At 34.4% G+C, this 10,538-nt stretch overlaps 1 protein-coding gene across 4 annotated transcripts in view; it reads right to left on the bottom strand.

The window, feature by feature from the left end:
- Positions 1-5,509: 5,509 nt before the first annotated feature.
- Positions 5,510-10,538, bottom strand: part of LOC124365013 (run domain Beclin-1-interacting and cysteine-rich domain-containing protein) — a 77,397-nt gene continuing 72,368 nt past the window's right edge. For all 4 annotated transcript variants that reach the window (XM_046820890.1, XM_046820891.1, XM_046820892.1 and 1 more), the window contains one exon: positions 5,510-6,547. In XM_046820890.1, coding sequence (XP_046676846.1) covers positions 6,350-6,547 — 198 coding nt within the window. In that variant the 3' untranslated portion in view covers positions 5,510-6,349. The remainder of the gene's footprint in view (positions 6,548-10,538) is intronic.

Here is a 10,538-nt window from a genome sequence, read left to right as displayed (position 1 = left end):
ATTGCTAGGTCGTCTGCAAACATGTATGATCTTGTCACATTGTTATTTATGGAGGCTGGCAGGTCATTTACATAAATTATAAATAATACAGGTCCCCAAAATGGATCCTTGTGGAACCCCTGCTGTAACTGCATTGTATTGAGGAAGAGCTTCCATTAAAAGCAACCATTTGATATCTCTCTTTGAGATATGATTTAAAAAATTGTAAAGACAGATCATCAAAACCATAATACTTAAGTTTATCTAAAAAATTTCATGATTTACCGTGTCGAAGGCTTTAGACATGTCCGAAGAACTTGCCTATGACCACTTTTTTAATCATCTACACCATGAATACAGTTTCTTCATAAATTTTACAATAGCATTTAGTGTTCCTCTCTTAGGCCCTAAAACCCAAACTGACTATCTGATAACAATAGGTTACTTTCAAAATACTGAATTACTTGCCTATTTATATATTACCTTCAAACAACTTTTGAGAACAATTGGATTATCGAGACAGGTCTAAAACTCTTATGTTCTTTCCGTGTACCTTTTTTATACAGTGGTATAACCTTTGCCAGTTAAGGCACCTTGGAAATGTACCATTATTAATACAAAGATTCAAGAGATAGGCTAGAGCTTCAGCAATAAAAGGTGCAGCAAGTTTCAGAATTAAAACCATACACATCCAGACATGAACTATTACTTAACAAATTAATAGCATCATACATCTGTTCAACCTTTACTTCAGTAATACTAAATTCACAGTTAGACACATTACAACTTAACTTACTTAAATAGTATGACATAGACTGACTAGAAAAAGGCACATTAGCAATGAGATCTTTTACACTATTCACAAAAAAGTTATTGAAATCACAAGCTGTTAGACTACTTTCCAACTTCTGTACTTTTAGACCTATCACTATTACTTATATTTTCATTAATAATAGACCACATAATTTTAGGTTTATTTTTAGCAGATGACACCCTCTCAACAAATTAAAACGTAGCTTACAAACTTCTAACATCGCTTTTATATTTCTTCTTTAATTTCATATAACATTCTTTAAAGTAGGTTATGCCTGTAGATGCGTCACTTCAATCTGGGCAACCTTATGAATGTCCAGGAGCGGCACATCGCTAACCGCAAATGTTGAGATTTTGGAGTTCATGGGCAATTCAATAAAGTCAAAGTCAAATAGTCTACTGTGCGAGATGATTGTTGGAGTTGGTGGGGTTTGTTCCCTAACCTCACAGGTTCTTGCTAGCCTCAAAAAGGGTGTACCACCCCCTGCTTACTTTGACTGGAGAGGCTGGTTCAGAGCTGGCCTCCCCTTTCTTTTGGGGAGACATGACTGAGATGTAGTGCCCTAATTCTCCCTCATGGATCTCGATAGGAGGCGGCCCCTACTCCCTAAACTTACCCATTCTGAATATCCTGTCACTCTGGAAGCAGCGCAAAGTTTCTTACAGGACTAAGTGCAATTTATAAGCTAACAAGAACAGACATCATTGCTCAGTATCAACCAAAATACACTTACTATATTTGGGCAAAGTATTAATAAGTATTTATCTAATGGAAATAGAATTATAAAACTTGAGGATTCTGTATATCTACATGCTATTCTCGTAGACTCAGTAATAATAGTCACAGTCCCGAGAGAAGTTACGAAAAACTTTCCCTTCCACTTTAAAAAAATCGTTTCCATAAATCCTCCATTTTGTAATACACAATTTTAAATACTTTTCACCAGTGGCACATGTCACAGGATTTGTGTTTGACAATGAAGACATTAAAACTTAAATGTACATATAGATTGTTACTTTTTATTTCATGAAACCTTTCGACAACCAGGCTGTCTTATAGCCACTTTTACTAATTAAGTTACTGACATAAGCTCCACCTTCAAGATTAAGTTGCATATTATATAAAAGGCTTTTATAATATGGTAAAACTAACTCCTTCATATGATAAAATTTTAATTTTGTCCATTCCTCAAACATATTACACTGTGTCAAAAAAAAAAAAGTGGAGTGGTTTCAAACTTAAACTCGCTTATTAAAAATAAAGACAGTCCTTCAAATTTTATTTTATTATTTTGCATTGTCTTTGGGTAAATTATAAAACTAATTTCGCACTTGAATTTAGTCAGGAGAAATAAAAAATAATCTTGTTCAATTACAAATTTAATCCAATTTGTTGTAAAACTTTAAATAAGTAATATAATCTCCTGTTATTCAAATTTAAAAATTATTAATGTTCTTCATGATAATGAATTGGTTTAGTAACTCACAACTGTGTAAGTCTTGTGCCCATCACCACATAGTCTGTCCAAACTAGCATTTAGGAGTAGCAGTAGTTCTGCCTTCATCCAGCACTCAGTGTACAATTCCGACATTACATCATCCTCTCCAACAACTCCGCTAACCAATCAGACTATCCTGGTCACCATGAGCTTATATGGTGGCTTGTCTATTTAGTGCAGTTTATTGTTTTTCTAAATACACTTTACGTTTTGTCTCAAAAACATGAGTTTATTTAATTTCTGTCAAATTTAAATTGGATTATTATTCTCCATTTACTTTAAATAAAACCAATATCAATTTACGATTTGTTAGAGTATGGTCAATTTGTAGGTTAGATGTTAAGCGAATCTGTCTTGTCACTCTTATGAAATTCAAAATAGCTATAATGTTCAAATATTTAATGTTTGTTTTTCACAAATAAAGTGCGAGTGATGTACTCCACTAAGATACATCAAAGGCAGCCTGCGATAAATACAAGGGAAACGTAAATGTTAGTTCAGGTGAAGTACAAACTGTTACTCCATTTCAAAGGTCAAGATGAATTTGAATATTTTCATGAGAAATCTAAAGAAATCTTAATTGTGACTATATTAACAAAGGCTGCTACTGGAACAACACAATAAACTTAACCCATTGTGGATTGATAATTGTTTGGTTGCACATGCCCAGTGGGTGCGAATTATATTGCACATTAGCAGCAGAACAGTAATGCTGTGCTGCATTGAACCATCTGGTTCTTATACTCAACTAACTTTACGTTACATTGGATTCTCATATATAAGTTAGTTATATTTTCGTCTATATACTTAAAAAGATGTATAATATATTATTTATGAACTGTTATAACACGGATACCTAAAATACAAAACTAGTTTTTGTGGAAACAGCTGAGGAAAACAATAAATCAGACACAAGAGGAAATTCAGCTGATTCTTTTAACTCCTACATACAACTGTGATCTATGAATATTTAAAAACACGTATAAAAGAACTACAGAAAGATTCTTGATAAAAACACCAGTAGACTAATAATGATGCTATGGACATGCAGTCTACAAGACATTATTAGAACTATTAAGAGGTAAATGAAAAGCAAATCGCTTTTGCGATCACAAGTATTTCTCAGATGGACTATTGTCAATGACAGGGTTGAAGTGTGACAGTAGTCTGTATTTTCAAAGATAAGCTGATAGATCATCCTGTCCCATACAGAGACTGGCAATGGACAAATGTCTACTATTTTCAGTTTTGATATAGATGTAAAAAAGGTTAAGAAGAGTTTCCATTTCGTCGTCAACTGGTCAGAGAGATTGTAAACCACTCCGCCAATAGATCTTTGTAGGGACATGCGAGTAAGTAATTAAATTAAAATTAATACATTTTAAGAGTGTATCCCTCTATTTTACAATTATAATACAGGGTGATTCATGAAGATATGTAGAAAATGCTTGAAAACAAGTTCATATAAACCTGGATCCGGAAATACTTTATTAGCGAGTTACGGCTAGCGAGAGATTTCACCTGGACTTTAGCTCACCCATGTAAAACAAAGTTTTTCTGGAATTCTGGTAAGGTAGATTAAAGGGCTAATTCAATCTTTTCTTATGGTTTTTACCTATAAATTGAATAAAACAAGTCCCACAGATGCAAGCTAAGTAGTTTTTTGGGAAAAACCCGTGTAAAATGCAAAAAATGGATTGAAAAGACACATTTTTTCATCTTTGGGCTGCAATAACTTTGTTATTTCACCAAGGAACAGATCACAAAGGAGAAAAGTTATAATAAAACTTGTAGAAAATTTCATTCTGAAAAAATAAAGTACACAGAAAGCGAATACATGTTTGATTAAATGAATTTTTCTTCATAACAGTACAACATGCCTTTTACATTTAACCGACTTAACTTTATTAATTAACTTTTAAACAGATTTAAATTCTGCCAAGAAATCACATTTTACCAAGTTACTGAAAATTTCAAATGATTAACGTTCACAATATACTCTGTTTGTTTACTATTTTGTTTATTCTGGGTATTTCTCCTTACCGTGATTACCATATCTTAAGACCAATGTAATCAGAGTCACTTTCTTGGCAGACAGAAATTAGGAGTCCCAATGGACTGATGGATTACCATTTTGAATACTGATGTAAAGTTTCACACCAAATTTTAACTCTCTAGTTGACCCATCTTTTATATTTAATGTGCGTTCAGCCAGACAGAAATCTGATTTCGTCATCAACATATATCGGGACATGACAGGCTTCGCTTAACACATTCACTGCGGATGACAAAATTACCAGCGACAGAAAATGCGGGAATTTTTTTGTTTTTTTACTTACCCAAAACGGAGTCAGGATAGCCGAAAGGGTTGTCCAAGGTATCCCGGAAGCTTTGTTGGCCGGAACGGGTGACGTCATGCCCGTGCAGAGTCTGCTCGTCATCCGCACCGGGTGCCGGTCCCCATGTTGTATGTGCTCGCAGCGCACTAGGTTTCGGCACAAACACTCGCGAATTACATGTATATAGTACATGAATGACACGTAGATAGTACATCAATTACACGTATAGGGGTGGGGTGGCCCACTGGGGGTGGGGGACGCCACCTTCACCGTCCCTAGAACTGTTCGAACTCGACTCTTTGTCTTCATCAGATGAAAAATTATTGTCAATAACATTATCGTCTTCCTCCATTATGAGTACATACACTTACACAGTCAACAGACACTATAATCCACTCACACAATATCGCAAAGTGTACACAACAAACGAAAATGGCGAACCGGCGACGAATCGCACCAACTGACTCACCGAAACAGGCACACCTCGCTATGAGTGTTACAGCCTTCCCGGGCAACTGCTCAGCTCACACTGAGGCAATATGAAAGCAGCTGCTGTATGCCAAGCTCGCTCGTCCACCGCCCGGCACGCCATTTTTGCATGATGAGCATGCTCATCACTCGCAGTGAATGTGTTAACCATACATAAGACTGAATCTATAAAGAAACAAATAATTGAGTACACAGAGATGTCATGCAAGTTCTGGCCATGTCTTTTAGTACTATACCAGGATTAATAAATTTAAAATGTGAGACAAGGATAAAAAATTGGAATTCTTAAATAATTTGAACAATTTATTTTTGATAAAATATAAAATTATATTTAATAAAATATTATAACAGGTACAGGCACACAAAGAGAAAAAGTTAATTAAAACATGGTCCTGCATTTTCCAAATTTATTATTATATTAGATTAGACAGTAACAATGAAGTGTCACCGAGTGTGTATAAGTCAATATGAGCTGCTTTGATCACAGGATTAGAATATTATAACTTCTAATAACCAAACAAACAAAACTGACAAGAAATAAGTGAAGAAAATTGACTTCAATATACGTTGGTTAATTCTTGACTTAAGGGCTATTCAATACATTTTGGTTTTAAAATCTATGAAATCACATTGCCTAATATAGGCTACAAACTTAACACTAAGAAAGACCTGTATATGACCTGCTCAAGTATAAGTGGCAGTACGAGGAGCACCATTTGATTGTACGGTTTCAGGACGGGGTTCACAGCTTCCGTTCAATGTTCACACATTGCCCAACCCATTTAACAGGGTGAGTATAACTTTACAGCTTTACTTACTGATAACGCCATCACAGACTAACAACAGACTGAATAAAGTCAAAGATTTCCTAATACAAACTGTAAAAAAATATGCATGACTACAAAACTAGTCACTAACTTGTGCAGTTCTATATAATCTAGAGTATCAGTCGAACTTTAGGTGTCTTGATGTGTATAGTTATTTCGTGACAAGCTATAGAACAATCTGTGTGAAAGGAGACTAAATAAATGACCTTTAATTATGAAGGTCAGTCAGACTAATTACAAATTCACTTGACTTAATAATAATGACTATTCGTAACGAATTTTGATTATCCTTAAATTTATAAACTTGCATCGCTTGATGATGGATAACTCAATAGCGTGTTTTCCTTGAGGTGAAAACAATGTCACCACTTCAGAAATTATGACTTTTTTAATAGGGAAGTAGTCAATCAACGGTCATTATGGAGTTCTTGCGCCTTGTGTGCAGTCGGCTACAACGGCCACACTGCGTCTTTGGTGTATAGCAGCTCAGGTGGAAGCAGTTTCCGCAGTTTGGACATCGGTGGACTTTGGTCAGTTGCCAAGGGAAGATCACCTCGGACTTCTTGCACTCCTCACACATGAATCCACGCCCCTGACATAGCTGTGGACAGAACAGTCAAGATTGATCATGTTTAACCTAGACTAACGTTTTGTAATAAAGATTATTCCAAATAATATTAGTAGCTATGTTCACACATATGTGTTTTCTCTAATAATAATCCCTATTTTAGTATAAAATGGTATGTTTGAACTAAGTTCTGATACGTACGTAACACTTTTATAGCTATACTAACGTAAGAGAATCCAAACTTTCTCTGTCAGTCTCCCTAACAGCCAAATGCCACACCTATCTCACAATACGAGGGGGTACCCAAAAGTAACCGGAATTGTATTGCTGGCAGCCGGCAGCGTGTAGTACACATTCCTGCCGCTAGGCGTGTGTCGCGCAACCCATTGCGAGCTCAGTGACCCCAGTTCCGTTGTCCTAGTGCATTCTGTTCGTTCGTAGTGACTGTTTTCACTAACCCTGTTTTGTTCTTGTTTCGTTTTTTGTCATGGCAAGTTTAAGTGAACAACGTGCAGCTGTGAAATTTTGTTTTTTACTTGGTAAAAATGCTGCAGAAACTATTTTAATGTTGAATACAGCTTACAAAGATGATGCTATGGGGAAAACTCAGGTCTACGAGTGGTTCGCTCGATTTAAAAATGGCGACATGTCGATTGAAGACAAACCTCGTTCTGGACGTCCATCAACCTCTCGAACGGACGAAAATGTTGAGAAAATTCGTGAACTTGTGCTCACCGACCGTCGACAGACAATTGAGGAACTATCAGAGAGTAGTGGGTTAACTTGGAGCTCTGTTCAGCGAATTTTAACAGGAGATTTAGGACTGAAAAGGGTTGATGCCAAATTTGTTCCTCGACTTCTGACTGACCATCAAAAGGCACATCGAGTTGAAACTTGCCGCCTTCTGAAAGAACATCTCGAAAATGATCCCGATTTTCTGGAAAAGGTAATTACTGGTGATGAGTCATGGTGCTATGGTTATGACCCAGAAACGAAGCAACAGTCAAGCCAATGGAAGTCGCCATCTTCACCTCGTCCAAAAAAATGTCGGCAAGTCAAATCAAACATCAAAACCATGTTGATTTGCTTTTTTGATGCTAAAGGCATTGTTCATTCTGAGTTTGTTCCTCCAGGTCAGACTGTCAACCAAACATTTTATTTGGAGATTTTAAGAAGATTGCGCAACAGTGTTCGCCAGAAAAGACCCGATTTGTGGCAGACTGGAGACTGGTTCTTCCACCACGACAACGCACCGGCACACACAGCCATCTCAGTTAGGCAGTTTTTAGCCAAAAACGGCATGGTTCCGCTGCCCCACGCACCTTACTCGCCTGACCTCGCTCCATGCGACTTTTTTTTATTTTCACACATGAAAAGAGGCTTGATAGGTCAACGATTTGACAGCGTTGAAGAGGTTAAGAAAAAAACGAAGCTCGAGCTTGCAGCCATTTCTAAAGATGAGTACAAAAAAATGTTTTGATCAATGGAAATACCGTTGGACAAGTGTATTAGTTGTAATGGAGATTATTTTGAAGGAGATAAGGTCGTATTGTAAAAAATTTGATAATATATAATTTTTATAAAATAATTCCGTTTTTTTTTGGGTACCCCCTCGTATATCCAAACTATTCGAATAGTCGTTACTAGTCCCTAAGATTTTATATGGCTTTTATAGCAAAATGTTATTTATTAAAATCAAGTTAAAATTCATATTTTACAAATTATAATTTTATAAGAAAGTAAAAATTTAAAATAAAGTCAATTAAACTACTTGTATTTATTAATACTTTGAAGACAACAGTTCATAGGGATCCAAAGAAAATATAAGTATTTTATTTATTGAAAGAAATATTTTGTACATTCTGTAATGTTTTTGTACAGCGTAGTAGTAAGAATTTGGCATATTTCATTCTGGAATAAGAATAAAGTCTTCTGTTGTCTACATTTGTATACACAAAATAAAGTGATACACAATACTTTTACAGAAAATTATTCATAAGAAAAATAATAAAACTAATTTTTATGAGTTGTGACATCAACTTAGAAAATAAAGTTAACAAACAAGTTTATTTTACCCGTCTGCTTAATGACAGAATTATTTAGGTCTAATGTGTTCTGAAAAGACGATGGTGTCCTTTGAAAATAATAGATTTTCAAGAGAGATGAACCTGTATACATACTCGATAACAGTTAATCATTATTACAGAACCAGTTCAAGGTCAAGAACACAAGTTCAACCTGCCAATGCCATCATCATAATCAGTGCACTCGAGCTGGCTACTGTAAATAGAGAATATGTTCCTCCAAACACCCAATTCTATCCTTGTGTTTATATACGTGTGTTTTAAATTCATAAAAATGTCTACTTGACCGGGAAGTTCATCTTATGATATTTATTGACCATGGTGCAACACAACATGGAAACTTCGTAGTAGAGTGATTATAACAAACTCAAAACTGAAGATGAAAGGTAATAAAATAACCACTGTCTATTAACCCTTTCCGGGCCAGGCGGCAATATATTGCTGTCATAGATTGCATCTGAAAAGTGCCAGGCGGCAATATATTGCTGCCTTGATATTCGTCGTTTTCTTAAATAAATACGACGTCAAATGATTAAAGTTTTATGTTTTTTTATTCCCTGGTATATTTGTAGATAATTAATATGAATATCATTTTTATTTTGGAGGTCTATGCATTTTTATTTCGTAATTGTCACGTGACATTATCAGCTGACTCGATCTATTGTTGTTAATTCTTTATGCTTTAGTGTAGTCGTATTATTGTATGCTGGATTCTTCTTCATTATTTTATTTTGTGGTTGTAAATATTAGTAGTGTTAGTAGTTACCTGCTTAACTATTGTGTGTAGTAGTTACAATGACTGACAATTTGTGATCTCACGGGAGTGATATTGTAAGTCGCATATTTGTAAATAGAAAAAGTGTAAATAAATTTCAAATAAAATTGTGTAAATATTTCTTGGTAAATAGTGTTTTTAACTGTATTGAAACTGTTTATGGATCCTACAATCATCTGTTAACCGGTACATCCATAATGTGAATATTTATTTAAAATTTCTTGCAGTGTATGAGTCAGTTGGTTTATCATTTATAAAATGTTGCGAAGTACAATTATGCGTATTTATACAAAATGTGTCATAAAAAATTTATTTATGAGAGAAATAACACAAAATTTTGTATGGTTGTTCCTTTCTAAATGTACAATATAATAACATAGCTTCCCACAGTAAAATTATTTTTCCTTTTTTAGTTATTTACAAAAAAAATAAAACAATAAAATTTTTTGTATGTAATCCATTAAAACATTATTTTTTTTTTTATTTTAAATTACTTAAAACTACATGTATATATTTTTTTATTGATAGTATATATCTATACGAGTAATTTGGTGCAACTTTTAGGTAATTCTCTAATTTTTATGAAAAGTTATAAATTTTAATCTAAGAGACTGCAAAATCACCAATTTTAGCCTGGCACTTTTGACTGGTCACAAGGGGATATGATATGTGAAAAAATTTTGCAACATCTCATACTTGGTCCTGGCCCTGAAAGGGTTAAATTATATCTCATTGTACTCATAGAAACTATTTTCAAAGCTCCCAAATACACTGTCCAATAAATTTAGATGTCCAATTATTCGAAAATGGATAAAAAAATGAGAATATCTTCCAATATTGCTTATCTATCAAGCTATACCATTGGCGTACTTTACGTAAAGAAGATGCCTATGACTCCCATGTTATACTGCAGAAAATTACGTACAAGGCCATTGGTAAACAGCGAATAGAAAAATAAAAACTTTAAAAGCATTGTGACAAAAATATATTGTTACTTTTCAAAGATTGGAATCTAGCCTGTTCTTCAAGTGTAAACATATAACCTATATGAAAAAGGTTAAAAATAAAGGTTTTTTGCTTATTCCTTAAGGTATTTTTTACACTTGAAGAAGAGCATAGATCCCAAGTCTCAAAATATAGTGTTCTATTATAGTGACATACAATG

Source organism: Homalodisca vitripennis, chromosome 6, assembly GCF_021130785.1.
Source record: "Homalodisca vitripennis isolate AUS2020 chromosome 6, UT_GWSS_2.1, whole genome shotgun sequence".
Classification (NCBI taxonomy): Eukaryota; Metazoa; Arthropoda; class Insecta; order Hemiptera; family Cicadellidae; genus Homalodisca; species Homalodisca vitripennis.
Note: the sequence above shows the minus strand (reverse complement) of the source record. Positions and strands in the feature narration are given on the sequence as shown.